Source organism: Natrix helvetica, assembly GCF_964273705.1.
Source record: "Natrix helvetica genome assembly, chromosome: 1".
NCBI classification, from domain to species: Eukaryota; Metazoa; Chordata; class Lepidosauria; order Squamata; family Natricidae; genus Natrix; species Natrix helvetica.
Genome location: NC_138548.1, coordinates 79,456,153 through 79,480,310, shown reverse-complemented (window position 1 = coordinate 79,480,310; position 24,158 = coordinate 79,456,153). Strand labels below are relative to the sequence as shown.

The 24,158-nt window shown below is 37.7% G+C and overlaps 1 protein-coding gene across 2 annotated transcripts in view; it reads left to right on the top strand.

The window, feature by feature from the left end:
• Positions 1 to 24,158, top strand: part of CSTPP1 (centriolar satellite-associated tubulin polyglutamylase complex regulator 1) — a 135,082-nt gene that overhangs the window by 4,794 nt on the left and 106,130 nt on the right. For both annotated transcript variants that reach the window (XM_081938351.1, XM_081938352.1), the window contains exon 2: positions 22,419 to 22,521. In XM_081938351.1, coding sequence (XP_081794477.1) covers positions 22,419 to 22,521 — 103 coding nt within the window. The remainder of the gene's footprint in view (positions 1 to 22,418; positions 22,522 to 24,158) is intronic.

Below are 24,158 nucleotides of genomic sequence, written 5' to 3'. Positions count from 1 at the left end.
CTACTTTCCTTGATTTTACTGAAGTTGGAGGGTTTGTAGCTTGTTTGTGGATTGATAACATTTCAAGGAAACGGACTGTCCCTTTGCAGGTGTCTGTGAGAAATATTTTGGATAAGGGAAGGAAAAGAAAAGATAGAACCCTCCATCTCTGAAAAAATTAGAAGAAACTTGTGCATAAGTGATTTCAAAATAAAAGTATTTTTATACATCAAAGAGATATTGAAGGCGAGAGTAGCAGTGGAGTTTAGATTTTTTTTCTTTTTTCGGAAATATGTATCTATATACAGGTGAGGAAGCCTTAAGTCTCCAAGATGTTTTGGATGGACTTCAAAATTTATTGGAAGGATCCGAGAGATGTGATAAGAAGTTGGATAAATTATTGTTTTGCATAGCAAAAGATGAAGGGGTTGGAGCTCCAAAAACTAAAGAAGAGAATGAAGATATAGAAGATACAGAAGATAAAGGCAAGACAACAGATGAATCTACTAATGAAGCACCCATGAGTGAAAGTGAAAAGATATTGAAAAGTGAATTTGACTATCTGGAGATCTATCTCTCTTGTCAAGATATGGATTTGATGATGGAATTAAGAAAAGAAACAGCTTTGGAAAGACGTCTGATAATCAAAGACATGTTAATTTTAATGCCAGCTGAAGGGCAACGAGACTATATGAGAGACCTTCTGAGCAAAAAAGTGCGGAGAGAAGTTTTCAAGAACTCTATAAAGAAGCTAATAAAAGAATTGACGCAACAACTGACTAAAGAGATAAGAGTGTTTTATTACTGGAAAGACACAGGTTGACAATGAATGCTGATAATTAAAAACTTAGTTAATCTTTGGTGATTAATAAGTAGGACTTTGTAGATGCTTATAGAATGTTTTTGTTTTCAAAACATTTATTCGTTAACAGATAATCCATTGTGATAATAACAATGAAATAATAATTTTAATTAGTGAAAACAACTTGGATATAAACCGTAAATTGGGACCTGGGAAAAAGATTTATTAATTTTACCAATATTTTTTTGTTTGGATTTTGTTATAAAGATGTAATTTCTTCTGGGTATTAATAAATTCTACTAATAAATTTTTGTTTATTATAAAGATGTTAGATAACTACAATAACAATAACGAAATGTTACTGGTTAAAGAGATAAGATTGTTTTGTTACTGGAAACACAGGTTGTCAAGGAGTGTTGATAATTAAAAACAGTTAATCTTTGGTGATTAATAAGTAGGATTTTGTAGATGATTATAGAATGTCTTTGTTTTTAAAATGTTTATTCGTTAACAAATAACCCATTATGATAATAAAAATGAAATAATAACTTTAATTAGTAAAAACAATTTGGATATAAACTATAACTTGGGACCTGGGAAAAAGATTTATCAATTTTACTAATACTTTTTTGTTTTGGATGTAATCTCTCCTGGGTACTTATAAATTCTATTAATAAATTTATGTTTAGGAGTCGACTTCCGGTCCCCGAAGGCGACAGACGTCCGCGTCCGCTGCTCGTCTTCTCGGTGGGCTCCTTTTAGGAGCACAGGGAGCCTTGGAGGGGCTCCCTGCCGTAGGGTGGCTTGTTGGGATCCCCTGGATCAGCGGCGGCCGCAGGGGGGTCTCCAATTTTGCCCCAGGATCCGGGGAGCATGGGGGGTGCGCAGGAGTGCGCCTTCGCCGAGCGGAGCCAGGAAGGAAACAACTAATCGGATGTTACAGCTGAAATGCGGTGAGGTGGGAAGTTTCCCTCAATCTCCTTTCTAGCTAATCAATTGATGAACAGCAGCCTTTTTAAACTGTGGTCTTAATCTTTCAAAGTGTTAAGACTGGAGGGGGGGCTTTTCCACCCCCCCTCGGAAAAGCGGCATTCGGAATATCCCTCTCTCTCAGAGGAGAGAGAGAGAGAGTTAAAAGGTACTTTCGCTTCCTCTAAGCAATGGGAAAATGACTTTTTGCTACAATTGCAAAAGATGACTGCTGAGTTGATTCTTTTAAACTATTTTATGGAAACTTTGGACATGTTGCTTTCTGATCTCCTGTGAAGGCGGAGCCAAGATGCCCAACTTCCTCCTTCTTCTTTGCACTTATGAATGAAGTTTCCCTTTTGAAAGAATTTCTGGCTTCGTATTATACCACACCCTAGAGATCTCCAGGAGCCTCTCCTTTCACGTATCTCCCTTGGATTTGGAACATTTGATTCATATCACTTGGCTTGGAGCTTTATAGGAAGACTAACGTTCTCTTCTGGGCTTGCTTGCCTCACAATCTCTCCCGGTTGTGTTTTTCCACAGACGCCATTTCTTTGTACAAATTTATAGCTATCTCTGAACTTGATATGGGTCCTAAAAAATTACCGCCTGGCAAGCCGTCTTCGGCCCCAACATTTTCTATGTCCAGCCCAGTCACCCAAAAGACACCACTGGCTTCATTTTTACAACCTAAAGGGACTGGAGAGAGCTCAAAGGAATTATCCGTTGAGCAAATGTTTCAAACTATTATAAAGGGACAGGACGAACTGAAAAAACAACTGGCAGATTTAACTGATGACCTCAGAGAAACTCAACAACAAACAACACAAAATAAACAGAGAATAGGTGTGCTGGAGGAGGGCGCGATTGGGCTGAGGGAAGAGGTTAAGACAATCCAGAAGGGGAATGTAAAATTTGAAAATCACATGATAAAGGTGGAATTTGAAAGAATGTCTTTTTTTCTTAGATTTCAAAACTTGCCAGAAACAGAGAATGAAGATCTCAAGGAGATCATGACCACAATTTTAGCAGAATACATTAAAAGAGATAAACAACAGCTATGGTGGGATATTGATTTGATTTATAGGATCAACTCAGCATACGCTAGAACACACAACGTTCCAAGGGAAATACATGTTAAATTTCTTAGACCACAAGTGATGAGGTCTTAGGAGCTCAAAGGGTGGGACCATTAAAATATAAAGACAAAGAAATAACCATTCTTAAACAAATTCCGAAAAAAGTAAGAGATAAAAGGAAGAAATATTCCTCTTTAGCAAAGAAATTATTTAATAAAGGAATTTGGTTCAGATGGTTATTGCCAGAAGGAATGCTGATTTTCTGGGAGGGCAGCAGAATCAGAATCAATACAGTTGTGGAGGCGGAGGCCTTCATTAAAAAACATAGTGCCCTCCTAGATGAAACAGGGGACAGTACACAAGATATGAAGGAGGGAGGGGCCGCGCCTCTGCCAGCAGACAGGGGGGAGGATGCAACACTCAGAAGACTCAGGTCACAAAAATGAGGTTGAAACATTATTGCAATTGTTGTTATAATGTAATTGTTGGAAGTGACACAAAAGATGATTGAATATATTGATGACAATATGCTGCCAATGTTTATTTAAATTTTGATGATTTTTTTCTTTTCTGTACAAGTTGTGAGATTTGGGGGGATTTCTACCTATCGCAAGATGTAACTGTCAAAATTTTCTATACCTATTTATCCTTTTCCTTAAAACATTTGTAAAAACCAATAAAATTTTTCAAAAAAACAACAACATAAATTTATGTTTAAATTTATTATAAAGATGTTAGATAACTACTATAACAATAATGAAATGTTAATGAATAATGTTTAATGATTTTATATGTGTTGGCATTGGTGAAGGCAATTGGGTATAAGCCTGAAGTTTACAGAAACAGCTAATGAATGCCAGTATGTGGTTGTGTCTTTAAATATAAATGATTCTAGATAAAAGCACGTTTAAACAATTATAGTTAAATGAGAATAATGGTACATTGATGGTAAAATACATAAAGACTTTTGATTTAAAATATACAATCCAATAAGAATGAAGTATAAAGAATGATTGTGGTAGCAATGCACGAAATTTATTTGTAACCAATCGACATGCTTTCTGGAAGATGTAATGAAAAATGATTGTGTGTGTATGTGTGTGTGTGTTTTGTTTAATTAAAACAATAAAAAATTTCCCCCCCCAAAAAAATCTGCTGCCGGTTCTCCAGAACTGGTCAGAACCTGCTGAATATCACATCTGCTCAGAAAGCACCAAGGACTCCAGAAAATGTGATAATTATTCAATCCTGCGCTAACATATTATCTTCTATTGTAATCACATTTTAGATGCCAGAGTTCAGGTATAATGATTTTCCTGGGGCCTCTTAGTGAATTTTTTTGACTATTCATCCAGGAACTTTCTGACTCAAAGTTCACATTGTTAGCTACACCATGTTTGATTCTGATTCTCAGCCTTGGATGCTTAGTTCCTTTGATGAAACTTGGCCTTTTCAGTGAAGCGGTTTATATATTCCATCTCTAATTGAGGGCTTACTCTTCATAGAGCAATTTTGAAACTTTTAATTATTTTCTCTCTTGAGTTAAGTTCCTTTCCTTCCTCTCTCTACTACAATCCTTTTTCCTTCATCTTGTGCCAACTGTGGACATGTGAGAACATGAATCCCTGCCAGAGAAGCTCTGCATTTTATAGACTTGGGTCTAGTCAGTGCCAGAGATGATGTGCTCTCTTAGTAAAAGGAAATGCTGAGGAATTGGTGTTTTTCTGCTATTACCAGCCAGAGAGTTTTTGACATTCAATAGAGTACCTGAAAACCAGGTCCTGAAGCACTGTGTATATGCATGTCATGTTTTCCTTCCTTTCTAGCTTGCCACCTATCTTCATATAATTAAGTAATTAACATAAGCATTTTATTTAGCTCAGTTAAATACAACTAGTAATATGCTAATTTAGTTATATCTGCTGTCTGGGTTGCTGCAGCATACTAAACCCATTTGGGTTGTTTGTATTTAATGCATCATGGGAATGTCACTAGCATGATTTTTAAACCATTGTTTATGGCATAGCAGCAATGAAACCAGACAGTTGTCGTGCAGTAAGGTTGACTCAGCCTTCCATCCTTCCGAGGTGGGTAAAATGAGGACCCAGATTGTTGGGGGGCATATGCTGACTCCATAAACCGCTTAGAGAGGGCTGTAAAAGCACTGTGAAGTGGTATATAAGTCTGAGTGCTATTGCTAACTAATAAACCATGGTTAGTAAAAAAATACACAATTGGTTTTATAAAGCCAAAGACTGGTTTAGATCCAGACTAAATCAGTCATTATTGTAACTAAGTGCTTTTAATTTTCCCCATTATTTCAAATGGGGTATATATTCAGCTAATTAAATTGCTTAGCTCTTTCGTAGTCCTAAAGAAAATATTTTCAAAATATTTAAGATGGAAAATATACAAAAAACCTATTGTCTGTCATCATCCCGTACAGTGAAGAATGCTGTTCCGTTACCATATCAAAAAATAATTCAACTGCCATTCCGTTCAGCTCTTGTATATGCAATAGGGCAGTGATGGCGAACCTATGGCACGCATGCCACAGGTGGCAGGCGGAGCCATTTGTCAGGGCACGCAAAGCGCTGAGTTCACCATTTTTAAAAGCCATTTTTTCGCTCTCCCCAGGCTCCAGAGGCTTTATAGGAGCCTGGGGAAGGCGAAAAGAGCCTCCCCCGCCCCCCCAGAGGCCCTCCAGAGGCTTCAGGGACCGTCCGGAGGCTTCCCTGAAGCCTTCCGAACGCTTAAAATGACCCTCCGAGCAAACCGGAAGTCACTTCCGATTTGCTCAGAGGGTCATTGTAAGTGTCCCGAAGCCTCCGGAGGGCCGGCGGGGGGCGGGGGAGGCTCTTTTCGCCCTCCTCAGGCTCCTATAAAGCCTCTGGGGGGGTCGCGCATTGCATTATGGGTGCGCTCCCCCCACTTGTGGCACACGAGCCAAAAAAGATTCGCCATCGCTGCAATAGGGCATGGCACTGTCTGCTGTTCAACCTCAAATGGTAAATATTTTGGATAAAAACATGAAATAATGGAAGCAAAAATGATAGCACTGTGTGAAAAGCACTAATATGTAATATCTAAATCCTTCCATCCTCCTGCATTCCGACAGAACTGAAGAAGCTTCTTGGATGGGAAGGGAAACATCTTCAAGGAAAAACAAAGTCCAGTTTTGTTTTGAAAAAAACACCTTTGGGACAACCATGATCTGGATGACTGACAATCTCTATAGTCACTAATATTTCTTACTAATATGTAAGAAAAAGAACTCAGGATTTTAGTAACTGTTAAGTCTGATTAAGGCAAATGCAGCTCTTAGCTGTATCAACAAAAGTATAATGTCCTGATCATGAGAAATGATATTGTACTTTTATTTCACTTTGATCAAGCTTCACTTAGAGTAGTCTGCATAATTGAGCAATGCTTTTTAGCAATTAGGAACATGTTCAAAGAAAAATTGACAGATTGGGTTTGGCAAGCAAATTCTATGCAGGAGTGTTAAAGGAAATGGATGTAGTTCCACAGAGAAGACATTTAAAAGCCAACTGATACCATCAAAAGAATTTCAGTGAAATATTAGAAAGAACTTTCTGACTGTATTTTTTGTACCATAAAAAAGAGTGGATTGTATGTTACTAGGTTTTTAAGCAGATTCTTCATGTTGTAAGGGATTGGACTAGGTGATCTTTAAGAACCCAACCTTTGGCTGAACTATTCAGCATACTAACTCAGGAGATTTGAAACTATGATTTGTTGAACACACCAGCCAGATTCATAGTCAGACTGAATTTTAAAAAGATGACATAATATTCAAAGTAAAAGTCAACATCATAGCTTATTGCTGTGAATCCAGTCAGTAATTAGAATAGTAAAGGGGGAAAAAATACTTCCATTGCAATAATACATTTACTTATCAGTAGTATGCCAACTATTAACTTATGCTTGATTCTACTGACTGGCTACCATGAATGAAAACAATCTGTGTTTGATACAGAAACAAATGAGAGAATGACTATAAACAAGGTTGCTTGGTAGCTTCAGGAAGCAATGTGTTGTCTTTGTTATGCTAGCTAAAAGCACAAAATTGTTTGTTTTTTAGTTGAGCTCAAGACTGAGAAATGCTTTTGTTCTTAATTTAGATTCTGTTTGACCATGTTGTTCTTAGTGGTAAAATACTCCCAGATTGTACAGACTCAGAACACATGTCCTAGATCAGCAACATATACCATACATTGTAACTTTATCTACGGAATGACAGCCAAGCCTCATTTTGCTAGGCAATGGAAAGGACCCCCTCCTCCTCCTCTGAATAGTTGTGATGGTATTAATGGTGAGTCGCACAAAATCCTGCAAAGCAGAGAATGGTATTGGCACAAATTGCTACTTCTCTTTTTGGACTGTTTGTCTTATCCCAGTTGCTATATTATGATGTCAAATATGAATATTAAAAGGCTAAAAGTATTGGTTCAACTGAAAATACATAAGCATTCTTTCAGTTAATCTGATGTCTGTGAGTTATTAAGGAGATACTTAGAGTTAGGATTTCCCATTTTTTATTCCAGTTCTCGTCTGTGGTCTATTTAGCATTCTTGAATAGAGTAAGCATTAAAAATGCTGTAACCTAAAACAAGTTAATCTGAAATACTGCTTTTTGCATGTACAGTACAGTATGTATGTGAGCAGGCATACCTTTAAGTTAGTCTTAACTCCTGGTGACTTCATAGACAAGTCCATGCAGCTTTCTTGGCAACATTTTTTGGAAGTGGTTTGCCATTGCCTTCTTCCTAGGGCTGAGAGATAATGACTGGCCTAAAGTCACCCAGATGGTTTCATACCTAAGGCAGGACTAGGACCAAACTATTTGTCCCATAACATACTGTATTGAGCTAAGATGTAATTAGAGAATGTATTGCTCAGGATATTTTGTGAATCTAACTAGTGTGTTTAATTTATTATTCAGTTTGTACAGAGAATGCAGACAGTTGGATTCTTGGAGAGAAACATGGTTCAGCTAGCCATGAATTAGCACTGACAGTAAACATGTAGTATTAACATAAACAATAGTTGTTCTGAAACTAGTTTTTTGAAGATTATATGTAGTATCTTAAAGTTGTCTTTCTATGCACGCTTATTGTGGATACGAGCATCTGGAACAAAATATGAGCAGCTGGAACAAGAGAAGCAAATGATAAAATGCATTCCACTATTTTGATTTCTACATGTATTATGACAAACTGTGTATATAAGAAATGGAGCTGCTGCAACTGATTCCTGTGGTTGTGGAAATAATAAGTTGCATTTTAATGCAAGCAATCTGAAGTACAAAAAATTATACTCTTTAAATCATTGCATTTTAAATGTATGCTTTTCTTCTTTTTAGTTTTTATTTTACATTAGACTGCTATTTTGGGTTTAGCTTCCAAAACTTTAAACAGAGAGTACAGAAATCCCAATGGCTGAAAATGGTAGCCATGATGACCTTTTATTATGCCAAACAATTGTATTTTTAGTTTTCTGTAGTGTGCTTGCATACAATTTTCCCCCAGATTCTCATATGTTGCCTGAACAAGTTCCTGCAGTTTTCTTGACAAATTTTTCAGATGGGGTTTGCCATTGCCTCTTTCCTAGGACTGAGACAAAGTGCTTGGCCTAAGGTTATCCAGCTGGCTTTGTGCTTAAAGTGGTACTAGAATTCATGTTTTCCTTCTTTCTAGTCTTGCCTTAACCACTACCAGGGACGTGCGGTCAGGGGAGGCAGGGGAGGCAGAGCCTCACCGCTCTCATTATGAAAAGAAAAAAAAAGGGAAAAGGCGCTGAGCAGCCTTGGGGAATGGGACCACGTGTGCAAGAGGGAGACTCCTTTAGCTTCAGCCTCCCTCCTGCACACGTGGTCCCATTCCCTGCCTTCTGTCGGGTTCTGACGCCGGAGCTCATGGTTCCAGAGTGAATGCGCATGCGCGAGCGGCTCCCTTCCTCGCACTGAGCAACGGCGGGTTTACGTGAAGTTGCTCGCGAAAGCGGAAAGTGCAACGGACTTTTCGGACCGGCGGCTACCGTTTCCCTGCCAGCTCGCTCGCGAAGGGACCCTGGAAACCGAGTCGTGGCCGGCGCCTTGTTAAGAATTGCGCTGCTGAAAGAGACAGAGAGAAAAAGCAGATGTATTTTTTTTACAATTATTATTTTATGATACGATATTGAATGTAACGCTTAGAAGGCCATGGCTGATTCCAAGAAAACTAAGCGGGGTCAGATTTGATTAATCTTCGGTTAGGATGGGGACCCAGGAAATCCTAGGCGGGGAATGGGACCACGTGTGCAGGAGGGAGGCTGACGCAGCCTCAGCCTCCTGCATACATGGTCCCATTCCCCGCCTTCCTGATGACGTCACCAGCCTCACCAGCCATAAACCTCAACGCACGTCACTGACCACTACACCATACTAGCTGTCTTGCATACAAATAAATCCCACAAAATTCAGAGAAACTAGTCTTGGGTAATGAGATTATAACTTCTAGGCAGGCCATATAGCATATAGGAGAAAATAGTAATAAAATTATAAATCTACACATGAACCAATAGATAATAAATAAACTTTTAAAGCTATAATAAACTCATGACAGCTATCAAACGAGTTTGAATGTTCTCTTAAATGTACTGTTTTCATCTTCTAAAACATCAGGTTATATTACCTGATTATTACTTTGACTTTGCCTGTAGGATATTAGCTGCCAAGACAAAACTACTCTACTGGCTCATACCCTGATTAATTCAGTGTGTTCTAGTTGTTATGGTGGGACATATTTTTGGAACAGTACTCATATATTCCATCTATAGCCATTTGGAGTCAAACTTTGATATTGTCATAGATGAAAAGGAGAGGGCAAATATGCACAAAGAAAAAGTAATAAAGTATTGTGCTAATATGTTTCCGATAAGCTATAATCCTGCCAAATGTACTGTTCTTTGTTCTCTAAAGGTCATAGTGACACAACCACTGCTCAAAATAAAGAGTGTAGAAAAATATTTGTGCAGGATGATATTAATAAGAATATTAAGCATATTATTAATGTTAAGTACTGTTTCTGGGATCTAGAAATACGATATGGTTAGAATGAAAATCAAGGCATTTTTCGCGTATACTGTTTCAGCATCATTATTTGGTTCTCATCAAAATAAAATTAACAGTAACATAAAAGGCAAATAGAGGAGAAAGGGGGCAGTTTATGATCTGCTATTGTTGAGCAGAGCTTTTCAAATTGTGTTCCTAGAATTCCATGGGAACCTGATGGCTTCCATGACTGACTAAGGGCAAATAAAGAGAGACATGAACAAAGACAGTTTTCTTTCACGAAACAATTTACCCTTCATCAGAAGCCCCAGAAACTTATTTAAAACTAACAAGCTCCCACGGAGTGGAAAGATTTGAAAACTCCTGCTCTAGACTCATCCAAGGTACTGATGTCAGGCTGACTGGATTATAGTTACTTAGATCCGTTTTCACTTTTTTGAAGAATAGAACATTTAGTCTTCTGCAATCATTCAACAATATTTCTTAAAAATACATAAATGTTTGGCATAGGATATATCTGGTCTCATTCAGAATAAATATATTTGGCCTTATTATGTTTCCAGAAATCTCAAACGGCATTCCTGCCCCTTCAACCTTTCCCCCTATAATTATGTCACCTTATCCTTAGTTGAGATGAACTAAGAGTTGTTTTGTCATTTCTTTGTTGACTTCTTAGTATTTTGCCATCATATTGTAGCAGCTACATTGATCTCCTTTTCATATTTTAATTTTGTATGTATGCAGATCTTTCGTTTTTGTTTTTTAACATCCTTACACCTTAGTTCACTCGGAGGCTTCCTTTTTCTGACATTACTTCAATTGAGTAATATTCCTTAATAATTCTATGATTCATTAACTTGTTCCCTATCTTCTCTAGCTGCGTTTATACAGTGGAGGTAGGTATTCTTATCTGGTAGGCAGACATGAATAGCTAAATGTAACAAGCTGCTCAGCTGTTCCATAGAGATTATTGTCACCATTCCTAAAAGTTTGTTTTCCACAAAACTTTCAACTTAAGAGGCAATTTGGTCTAGTGGCTAAGGTACCAATCTGAAAAGCAGGAGACCATGAGTTCAAGTCCCATCTTAACCATGAAAGCTATTTAGCTGAACTTGGGCCAGTTACTCTCAGCCCAACTCACCTCACAGGGTTGTTGTTTTGGGGAAAGTAGGAGAAAGGAGTATCTATCAGCTATGCTATTTGTAAAAATAATAAAGGTAATATACAAGCAAACAAATTGTCTTTCTTTGTATTCATGTAGAATCAGGCATGAGAAAGTAAATTTGTTCATATAAAAATTCTTCCATTTAAGTATGGTTTGAGAAACTTAATATAATTAAATGGATGCGTGAATTATCCAGAAAGATAAAGCTATCATAAATTTATTGAGATTTAAAAAGGAAAAAGAAAAAAATTAAACTTAATCTCTACACTCTTGCAAGGAAGTAACAATTTGGGAAATTGATACCAGTTTCTGCTGGCTGAGAACCATCAGCCATAAACTTTAACTTGTTTATCTGAGAAATACTTGAAGTGGAACAATTACCATGAAATATATATATAACCTATATACACTAAATATATATCAAGTCACATACATCATTATCTCAGACTTTTACCTAGAGCTAACACTGTTGGAAAACCAAGGAGTTTTGGAAAAACACAGCTCTATTTGTGCCAGTGGAATATTGTATTAATTATGTAAAATTGTAAAAAGTACTCTTTCAAACATTTGAAACAAACCGTCGTATGTTTTTATTTTTAGTATACAAATTTAGCATACTAAAATATCTCATAGTTGCAGATCTCACAGTGAGTGTGCTAAGATGATAAGTTCATGTATTCTCTAATAAAGTTGTTAGGTATTTGAAATATTCTGCCCCATTACTCATAATAGTAATGTCTTAATTAAGAATGATATGGTAGTATTAATTGTGTTTTAAATTTACTTATGGCGATTATATTGCATCTTTCCTCCAAATAATTCATTGCACTGTTTGTTGTTCTTTTTCATTCTCAAATTTATTGCAACTTTGTGATATCATTTAGGTCCTTCAAAGATCAGCCAGTATGTTTCATGGCTGGATAACATTTGAGTATAATATTATCTTATCTTACTCTTCTGGACATCTAGAAAAATAGTTGAACTGCCAAGAATGTATAATATTGAAAGAAAATTAATGTTTGGCTTCATACATCACGTTAGTCCTTAAAATTAGCATAACTAATTAGCTTAGCATATCTTTAATGCAGCCCATTGTGGTTTATTTAGTAAACCATACTTAAGCAATTCATATAGCAAGGCTGTATGAATCTTATCAGTGTGTCTCAGTAGTTTTATACAGGTTAATCTGCAAGTAAGTGTTAATTTTAGTTTCATCGGGCTTTTAACAATAATATTTAACTCTTCCGTCATATGTATGTTTTTTCTGTTTTGAATATTTTTTTCAAGAAAGAGAAAAATATATAAGGTAAATATTTCTTTTTATGTAAAAGAATGACTGGGTTCACCAACAATACTTAATTGTAAAGGGTTACATTCAAATTTTGCTTAAACTGTTACACGAAAAAAACCAACTGTAGCTTATTCAATAATGTTTAAAAAACTCGTGATATATAGCCTAGAAAATAAGGTGTACAAAATACTGTTTTACATTCTTAGTGTGTTCAAGGTTGGCTATTTAGCCAATCTAAATAAAATTAACTGAGTCACAACCTCCTTAAGCAGAAATGTAGAAGTTTCCCCTGTATTTTTGTTTCTGTTATACATGGTACTTTTTATTTCCATTATATGTGCTTGAATAGAAAGAAATTGTTTAAAGCAGAGTTTGTTTGACTCTGATTAACATTCAGAATGTTATAATGCTGGAATCACTTTTGTCACCAGTTGGCATCATTCATTCATATTTAAAATCTATGAATATATATGTGTGTGTGTGTGTGTGTGTGTGTATGTATGTATGTATGTATGTATGTATGTATGTATGCATGCATGCATGCATTCATGCTGGTCTTGTTGTATTTGGGTCTTTTCCCGTGTAAGATTGAGATTGTCTTGGCAACGTTTTGGAGAGGTCTCACTCGCCATCTTCAGGCTGGGTTTTGGGCTTAAAGTGTGGTCGGAGCTGCCATCTTTTTATAAATCTTGTGTGTGTGTGTGTGTCTGTGTCTGTGGAGTGGTGGCTTTGTTTCAGTAAGTGGAATGATTGGTCATGTGGTTGTATCATGATTGGTAGATTGGTGCTGATTGGTGCTGGCTGTGTGTCCGTTGTTGTTTCGTGTTGTAACGGCCTGGGTGGTGGGTGGGGCTCTTTTGTTGACTAGGGCTGGTTTCCAGATGTCTGGTAGGCGGGAGGTATCGTCACGTTTATTCATGTTGTGGGGGTGTTGCCAAGACAATCTCAATCTTATATGGGAAAAGACCCGAATACAACAAGACCAGCATACCTACACCCTTGAAAATCTACGAAAATATATATGTTTTTGTAATATTTTACATATAAAAATGAATATTTTTAGCATTTTAGCTTGAAATTGGTGCTTATGAATTGCTCCTGTCATTAGTTCTCATTTACCTGGGTGTTGACAGTGTTAACCCTAACTCCATTTTCTACCCATATAACAATAGGTGACATGCTTTGGGCTCAATTTCTGTTATCCCATGTTTGACTGACCATTGGGCTTGACAGTTCATACACAGTTTTTTAAAAGCAACAAAGCAAAGAAGCAGCTTTCCATAAAAGACTCTTAATATTTTATAGATATTTATAATATTGGTATTCCTCTAGTGAATTAAAACAGCTGTTTATTATACTTGTTTTATTATTATTGATAGTTTAACCATATTGAACACAAATTGAATACTTGATTTTTAATTTATCTTAGAGTAGTGAACCTTTATGTTTATTTCAATTACTGATGCTATTAATTAAGTTCTGTCAACTTTCCATATCTTTATAAACTGTTTCCAATTTTTCTTAGTGTAATCAAGCAAAGCATAACATGCTTGATAGAACTGAGTTATAGCAGAACACAGATTTTCTTCAGTAATCTGTTTCCTATTTGAGAGAGCTTTCAAAAAAAAAGAAAAAGAAATAATGTTGACTTGACAAGAAGAGGCCATATGGAACGATCTCCTTCCCAAATTTCAATGAGCTTCATTCCTGCTAGCCATTAAGAAGGCACTGAAGCCCTAGTTCTCTCCAAAGGTGAATCAGGAAATCAAATCAAATGGTGTTAGTCACCATCTTCAAAGCGCTCCATGGCACAGGGCCTAGTTATCTGCGGGATCGTCTCCTGCCCCATACATCCCTGCGACCCATTCGCTCACACAGAGAGGGACTCCTCCGGGTGCCGTCCTCCAGAGAGTGTCAGAGGGCGGTGCCCAGGAGTAGGGCCTTCTCTGTGGTGGGCCCTACCCTTTGGAATGACCTCCCCCCAGACATTAGGACAACAACCGACCTCCGCTCCTTCCGTATGAAACTGAAGACCTACCTGTTTCGACTAGCCGGCCTGGCATAACTCTACAGCTTCTCCACCCCTTGGTCATTTTTTTAACTGTTAATTTTAGTTTTTAAATTTTTAATGTTATTGGGGTTTTAACTTTTCTAAGCACTGTAATTTATTTATTTATTTTTACCTCCTCTATATGATACTGTTTTGATTGTTGCTTCTGTACGTCGCCCCGAGTCCCTGTGGGGAGAGGGGGCGACTAACAAGTTCAAATAAATAAATAAATAAATAAATAAATAAATAAATAAATGACCAGATACACCTCATGTATCTGGTCCTCATTAAAGATTTTACAGTATTACATTTAATTATTTTGCAATTTTCTATTCTTCGATATTTTTAACCCTTCTTAATTTCCCAGAATTGCTTGGTGAGTGAGCAACGATCTCCTTCCCAAATTTCAATGAGCTTCATTCCTGCTAGCCATTAAGAAGGCACTGAAGCCCTAGTTCTCCCCAAAGGTGAATCAGGAAATCAAATGACAGATACACCTCATGTATCTGGTCCTCATTGAAGAATATTTTACAGTATTACATTTAATTATTTTGCAATTTTCTATTCTTCGAAATTTTTAACCCTTCTTAATTTCCCAGAGTTGCTTGGTGAGTGAGCAGTATAACAATTGATTAAATAAATGAAAAGGAAAGAATACAAATTAGGAGAAATAATTGTTATAACCAATTTCATTGTATATATTTTGTACAATGACAATAAAGATTATACTTATAACTTATAATAAATCTGTCCCTAAGATATCAAAGACTAATACATTTATGTTTTCGTTAGTGAATAGACATTGCAATAACTCTCTTCATCTATACTCTTTTCTCATTTGTTATGGCACACTGTAGATACCTTTGATTGGATATCTTTTGGAGGGAGAGTTATTTCAGTCTGTTGCAGTACTTTCATGACTGTTATATACTAAAAATAGCTTTACATTAGATTCATGTGACATAATTCCAAAATAAATTTTGATGTGTTACATACAGTACCATAGAAAAATATATAACCTGAAGATAAATGAGTGAGAGAGATTGTAAACATTTAAGTCAAAGGAAAATCAAATGAACTTTGCTTCAATTTTCCAATTCACTCTGGGTTTGAAAGTGCTTAGTTCCCCATCATCTTTGTTTCATAAGAATAGGCCTAGATTATGTTGATATGTGCAAAACTTGTATCTGTTAAAATGTAAAAAATAAAATATCTTTAACACAGTTTTCTCCATTTGTTTGGTAACTTTAAAATGATAATTATCATAATCTTAATGGAAATCCATTTAATTATATTACAAATATGGAAAGAGAAAAACATAGAAAATTGATGGCAGAAAAAAAACCTGGTGGTCGTTTGAGGCTGCCCTTTGAAGATTTTTTGTGGTTTGCTTAGAGAGGGCTGTAAAGCACTGTGAAGCGGTATACAAATTTAAGTGCTATTGCTATTGCTATTCCACAAGCAGGAGCTGTTAGCTACATGTCTCCCTTCAAAAACTCTGATTAGAACCTACAGTACCTGGAGGAAGAAGAACTAGCACAAAACTGTGCTCCGTCTAACTAACCACTGAAGCCAGTCCCGAAGGATACTATGATCTGTGGTATTGAAACCTGCTGAGAAGTCAAAAAGAGCAAGGACAGGTACACTACTTCTATTTTGCTCTTGCCAGAGGTCATCCACAAGTGTGACCAGGGCCATTTCTGTATCATGAATGGGCCTGAAACTTGAGTGAAGGTCCAAGGGGTCCAGATAATCTGTTTCCTCCATGGTTTTATGTGGCAGAACTGTGACAACTTTCTCAACAATCTTCCTTAAAATGGGAAAGGTAAAGACAGGACAAAAATTGTCTAGGAAGTGATTGTCTAGTGATGGCTTTTTCAGGAGGGGTCAGACCGCTACTTCTATAAATGTTGACAGGATTACCCCTTTCTCAAAGATGTGTTTACCAGCACTTCCTTCCCTGTAATCTAAACTCTCTGGTCCTGTTCGTGCATCTCAAGTTAGCATTTATCTTTTCAGCAGCTGTTTCATGCTGCTGGCTCACATTTAACTTGTGAAAAGAAGCTAGGTGTCCTTGTGAACTACAAGTGTTTTTGCCAAACGAAATCTCTTCCATCCTATACTTGTAACTTTTTCCCCAGCCAGATGCAATTTTTTACACTTCTCTCTACTAAATTCCACCCTATTCGTGTCAGCCCACCACTCAAACCTTAGATCTTTCTAAATTTTCTGTGTTTCATTTAAAGTATTAGCCACCAACTTTGTGTCATTTGCAAACCCAGTAAATATTCCCTCCTCTTCCTCATCCAAGTGATTAATTAAAACATTGAAAATCATAGAGCCCAAGACAGAGCCCTATGCCTGAAGTAGAGCCATTAATGAGCACAATTTGTGTGCCTTTGCTGAACCAACTGTGAGTGCATTCAACAGCCTCTAGTTTATATTTCATAATTTATAAAAAAGGCTATCATGAGGCACTCTGGTTTTATTAAGAAGCCAAGTGCACTATATGTATGTATGTATGTATGTATGTATGTATGTATGTATGTATGTATGTATTTGTGTTACAACCCCTGGTATGACCAAATATGGGAGGAAGGTCACTAGTCCCTCTTTCTGTCCCTCGGCTTATCACAGAAGACCATGCAGGCAGAAAACCATATTTTATTTTTACTTATTTTAACACAAATACATACCTATTTCCCTGGCTCAACTGATAAGGAAGAGAACCCGTGGCTTAGTGGTTAAGACTCCTGCCTAAGATATATACAGCCCGGGTTCTAATCCCAGTAAGGGTATGGCTAGCTGATGAGAGCTAATTAGCTCGAAATAGATCTATCCTAGTCTCCCTTTATTTATTTATCAGTACAATTACAACACACACACACACACACACACACACACACACACATATATATAGCATGCTTGTATAAGATACCTGATGGATCGCCTTTTTCAAGAGTTTCTACTAACTAGTCCAACCAGGTCGAGCATAATGCTGTCTGCCAAAGAATGTTGGCTGGTGTGGACCAGAAGACAAGCTTTTTTTGCACAGTGGCCCCTGCTCTATGGAACAGTTTCCCTTTGGAAGTCAGAATGTCCCAACCCTGTTAGCCTGTCGTAAGGCCCTAAAAACATGGCTATGTTCCCCAGCCTGGGATGCTAAATGTGTCAATGGTCCCGTTTCCTGGCTATATTGCTAACTGGCCAAGGAGCTTGGTCTCCCAACTGTTCACTAATATTCAGAACTCAGAACTTAGGCAAGAGCTAGGCCAAAAGATCCACTCCCCCCAGCTGTGTGTGTGTGTGTGTGTGTGTGTGTGTGTGTCTGTATCTTCCCATTGTGAGGAGAAAGAAATCCTAATAGACGTGAGAAATGTGGACAATTATTGCCAGTTTGTATTTGAATTTGGTAAACATTGTCTCTAGCTAGAATAATTTCTGGAATTACTGAGCATAGAATTGGGAGATGAGGAGAAAAGGGTGGGAGGGGCAAAGATGAAAATAACCTGGTTGCTGTTAACTTTGGAGTGTGACTGACTGAATTGCATTAGTCGTTCTTCCCTGAGGCGATACAGGTGCGCAGAGCTATTTTTCTTTAATCACTCACATAAATTAACATTTATTCTTTTGCATTAAAATAATTAAATAAAACTACACCCTATATCTTTTATTACCAGATAATATCTTTGAACCTCTGTCTGACAACCCTGCTGTTGGCCGCAAGGTATTTTCCAGGGTGTGTTTTACCCACTTTTGTATTAAATAATGTTCTAGGTTCAACACAAACAAACAAAATAAAAACCTGCTAGTAATCAGAATCTATGCAAAATTTTAATAATAATAATGCCCAGTAGCAAGTCATGTTTTCTAGACATTTCTCCTGGGATTGTCCTCCCTTCCCATCTTATCACTTTCATCAGGGTGAACAAAATAGGTACTGTATGTGGGTGAGCTGTTAGAGACCCCGTTTCGTCTAGTAATTAAGGCACCAGGCCAGAAACAGGAGACTGTGCGTTCAAGTCCTACCTTAGCTGACTGGGATCAGTCACTGTCTTTTAACTCATAACATCAGGCTTCAGTGACAAGCCAATTGGTCTATTCCAGTCGCAATCACTGGATCAGCACTTGATTAATTTGATAAAGTGGACCATGGACAAGTCAGGAAGGCTGAAATAGAGAGATGGAGAGGCAGTTATTCATACAATAGAGAGGAAGAAATATAGTATTTTCCTTGTGTTATTTTCTTTTGGAAGTTTATCCTCAATGGCATTCATTACATTTAAAATAACGTAAAATGAAAGGAAATTCCTTTGCTTCTGGAATGCATTTTCTAATAACTTGAAATAATTAGACTGTTGTTTTTTCATGACACTGTCTATGGAGTATAGTCCTGCATGTTGCTATTCTACTTCATTACAAGGAAACATCAGTGCAAATAGTTTGTAGAATTTGGGTACTTTCTGATGAAGCTGTATTAATCTGTCTCTTTATGGAATTCTGGAGTGGCAAATCCAGATATTTCACAAATTCTCATTAGTAACCCACTTTTCTTTTATTTCATCTATCTAAAGAAACAAAACAATAAAAAAGAAAATCACCAAGAAAATAAAAGCAGTTACATTGCGTTTTTTTTTTATGAATAATCCTAGTAACTGTCATATGCTTCTGACTTTTCTGGAGTGATTGAGCCAGCTATATTATGTTGCTATTAAATAGAATTACTTGTAAATTTTGAATGTCATTGCCCAAAGATATGACATTTCCAAAGGTGGAAAGTGAAATTCTGTGTGGCATTTGGTACAATTCAGTATCCAATGTAAATCTAGGTAGCTTACCTATATATCATTTAAATACATATAATGAAAACCAAGATTAAAAAATCTACTGAAAATCAAACAATCACTTTATCAGATCTTGAACTATCTGACTGCATACCTATTGTTTGACCATGTCTTGATACTATCCAAAATATGCAAATAAAAACTTAACCTCCCTGTAGAGCTGGGCTGTCAAACTCCTGGCCCACTGGCTAGATGCATCACGCGCTGACCACACCCGGTTTACCAAAGTTATGAAACTTATAAATGAATGGTATCCTTTGTCCAGTTGCAATGACTCTTATCCCAGCACACTTGAAAATGTACAGCTTTGTTTATGAACTATTTAATTTTACCATGTTTCTCCGAAAATACGACAGGGTCTTATTTTCTTTTTACTTACAAAATATGGCCTTGGGCTTATTATAGGGAGGGCTTATTGTTTTGGGGTTGCCAGGTGGCTGCTCCCTTCCGAACTGGCTCCCGAAGAGCCGGGCACAGCGTCAGAGGCGAAGCAACCATGAGGTGACCAAGCTCACGAGCAACCGCCCGACAAACCCCCACTCCAGCCAGGCAGAGCGCCATTCACTGACCTAGGGGGTATCACTAAGGCGCCAAGCCACGTGGCGCTCTGCCCACTCCCCAGCTCCTGCGGCTTGGCACATTAGGGATACCCGCTAGGTCAGTGCATGGAGTTCTGGCTGTACCACCTCCAGCAGGCATGCCTCCTAGCCTCAACATGTCTGGGTCCAGCTCTCCCTGCAGCAGCCACCACCGCCGCCGCACTCCGAGCATAACATCTTCTCCAGTTCCAAACTCCAAAACTTGGCTGCCGAGTCTTCCAGCAGCGGCCGCTCTTGGAATGCGCTCTATGGTTGTGGGCTGGCTGCTGGAACTCTCTGTAAGAGAGTCTTCTGGACAGAGAGTCTTCCAGCAGCCAGCCCACAACCATAGAGCGCACTCCTAGAGCGGCCGCTGCTGGAAGACTTGGCAGCCAAGTTTTGGAGTTTGGAACCGGAGAAGACGTTATGCTCGGAGCGCTGCAGCTGCGGCTTCAGGGAGAGCTGGACCCAGACATGTTGGGGCTAGGAGGCATGCCTGCTGGAGGCAGAACAGGTGCTTGTGCAACCCCCTTCTCCAGCCGGGCAGAGCCCCATGCATTGACCTAGCGGGTATCCCTAATGTGCCAAGCCGCAGGAGCTTGGGAGTGGGCAGAGCGCCACGTGGCTTGGCGCCTTAGTGATACCCCCTAGGTCAGTGAATGGCGCTCTCCCCGACTGGAGTGGGGGTTTGCCGGGCGGTTGCTCGTGAGCTTGGTCACCTCATGGCTGCTTTGCCCCTGAGGCTGTGCCTGGCTCTTCGGGAGCCAGTTTGGAAGGGAGCAGCCGCCGGCAACTCCCCCCTCCGGCCAGGCAGAATGCCACTCCAACCTAGCGGTATCCCGAAGGTGCCAAGCAATGTGAGCACCTTTCTCCCCCCCTGGCTCCTGCGGCTTGGTGCCTTCAGGATACCGCTATGTTGGTGAGCGGTGCTCTGCCTGGCCGGAGGGCGGGTGGTTGGCCAAGGGGTTTATTTTCGGGGGTGGGCTTATATTTTTCCCACACGAAAAATGTGGCAAGGCTTAGTTTCAGGACAGGTTGTATTTTCGGGGAAACACGGTAACGTGTCAACTTCTTTGTATGTCATTTTGATGTATGTTGGAGTCCATCAGAAAAAATATCTTTGGAGATATTTTAGGAGGCTATATCTGCTATCCTGAAATATTTGTACTAAAACTATGTGTCTAGTTCTTTCAAAACAGCTGGTGAAGCTTAACAAAAAGAGATCCAAGCTAGAATTAAGGAGAAATGTCCTGACAGTGAGAATGATTAACCAGTGAAATGGTTAGCCTCATGAAGTTGTGGATGTTCCATCACTGGAGGTTTTTAAGAAGAAATTGGACAGTCATTTGTCCAGAATGGTATTGGGTCTCCTGCTTGAGCAAGGAGTTGCACTAGAAGTTCTCCAAGGTCCTTTCCAGCTCTGTTATTCTGTTAATCTTAATAAAGGAATTCATTTTGTCTATATAAAATGGGTGCCCAACTTATGTTGGCTCAAGAATTGCAATAGGCTTTGTGTGACATATTGAGGGTCACACTACTAAAATGGCAGGTTCAGAATGTAAGTGGGTCCAATATTGATTGTGAAATAATAAGTTTGAAGTTCTGTAAGAATTGACCTCACTCTTTGGAAGGTTCTAATAGATTATTTTATTCCATAACTGAACAGTAATATATTAAGAATCTGCTTAGCCCAATACATAATTGTATCTATATTTTTATTTTTATTTCGTTTGTTTTTCCTGTAGTAGCTGACAGATACAAAATACAATAAGTTATTCACTTATGATGTTATTTTTAGTTCCGTTATATAACACACAAACATGTATCCCTGACTTAAGAATTGTTTTAATGATGTGGAGAAAATGTGATCAAATCTCAGGATTTCAGATATCTCAGCACATAGGATGTACACTTTTCAGGACACATTGCATTAAGATGATAGCATAAGATTGTACACCTGGTTGTGTTCACACAGAGTTTGCCTATTTGTTTATTTATTCAACTTATACGCTGCCCAACTTGCCAACTTTAGGGGGCTTATACAGTTTATTTAACAATTCTCAGTCAAATAATTTGTTGTAACAAATTGCAAATTATAACAAAGAAGAGCCAAGGTGGCACAGTGGTTAGAGTGCAGCATTACACGCTACTTCAGCTGACTGCTAGCTGCAGTTTGGCAGTTCAAATCTCACTGGCTCAAGGTTGACTCAGCCTTCCATCCTTCCGAGGTGGGTAAAATGAGGACCCAGATTGTTGGGGGAAATATGCTGACTCTGTAAACTGCTTAGAGAGAGCTGTAAAAGCACTATGAAACAGTATATAAATCTAAGTGCTAGTGCTAAGTGTTAGGGTTAGTCATGGGTTATAATATTCAGTGCCTGAATTAATATATGTTAAACCCAAATCAAAGAAACTAAGCATGAAATGTGTGAACAAGGTCAGTGTATATGCTTTTCAGTTCCAGATGTAAGAAGCATAACAAAAGGTTTAAGTCTTTACATTTTTAATTGTTCTAATTGGATTAACAGAAAGACACATGTGATAAGACATTTACAGGATAACAAATTCTACTCTTAATTTCAGCCCAAAGGCACGTCATTACTTATATGGAAGATGCGGTGAGTCAGCTACTAGAAAGCAAGGAAGATATTGGTCAATATGGCATTGCCAGATTCTTCACTGAATAGTAAGTATATTGCAATCTACCAGTTTCCTTGTTTATGAAAAGAAGGGAGATCAATCTGATTTTCCCTCTGATTTTATACTAACATATTCATATAATATGTCCTACAACATGACGTTTCCATGGTAAAATACATAGAATAGAACAATGCAAAGATGAAAAAAAAATCAAACAACCTAAACTAAAGTGGAGCAATGTATATATAAATATACAGTATGCAAAATTCCAATGTTGTTATCCAACCAATTTAAAAAAGTTTAGAATATTGTTTTTTTCGGATTATACAAAGTTGAGGTAAATCTAATTTTTTAGGGAGGCTTTTCCACGATAAGGAAATGTCGTCTTGAGGGATTACAAGCAATTTATCCCAAGATTTTTGTATTGGACCTTTATTCTAGCTTAAGAAGATGGTCCTAAATGAACCCTGATTTCATTTAGTAGTATATTCAATTTAAGAAAAACTTAGCCTAAAGAAACCATTCAACCAATTTTTAATTCACTAGTATGAGTCTTCCCCACTCATGTCACTTTTTAATATCTACTAGAACTGGATATACATTTCAGAGAAACTAAACACAAAACAGCTAGGTGACGTAAACAGACATTATCTGGATTCAATTCAGTAGAAGATATATCAAACATTATTTTATAATAACACATTAGCCAGTCCAACGTTCTGGATGTGGAAAAGACATATTACTAAATTTGACAACTGATTTCATTTTATTGACTGTCTGATATTTCTCTGATCTTCACCAATTTACCATGTGGTAGACTTGACTGTTATTTTTCCTGTTTTTGAGAACTTCTATATGTATAGAATATTGATCTTTAAGACATCTTCTCCTCCTTTTTCTAAAATAGCAGATTATGTGCCATTAAGTTGGTGTCCACTCTTAGCAAATTCAGATTTTCTCCATGAAGAATAGCTCATAGAAATATAAAATTATTTTAATATAGGTAATTTAGGTAATTTAATATAGGTAATGCTATTAGGTAGACCAACAAGGTAGACCAATCAAGAGGCAGATGGTGAGTAAGCCTAAAACTAGTTTTAGTGGGATAGCTACAGGAACAAAATCTTGCAAGTCTGAATGTGTTTCCCCTCATCCCTCTTCATGTCAATTAAGTGGGGGGGACACCTGTCTTCCTGAATCCCTATCTTCATATGACTTAACCAATGTTTATCTGTTTGATGGGTTGGTAATGGGTATTCCCTCTTTCTCTCATTTTGTTTTTATTGAAGAATTTCTTACAGGATAAAAATATAAAAAAGAAAATAAAGGAAAGTAAAAGAAAAGTGGTGAGAAAATAATTTAAAAATGAAAGAAAAAGAGGGAGAAAATAGAAAAACTAAATGTCTTCCAATCTTTTTTATGGCAGTTACAATGTATTTAAATTTTATCATATCCCTCCCTTCCTCCCTCCATCTCCCTCCCTCCCTCTCCCTCCCCCCCTCTCTTTAGCACAAGTACATTTTTTTTGTATTTCCATCAAAAAGTCCATAAAGGGTTTCTAGTCATTGACAAACATAGTTATTTTCTTTTCTCTAATTAAATAGGTCAATTTTGCCCTGTTTATAATTTGGCTTTTTCACCAATCATCCTTCCATTTGAGGTATTTCGGAGTCTTTCCATCTT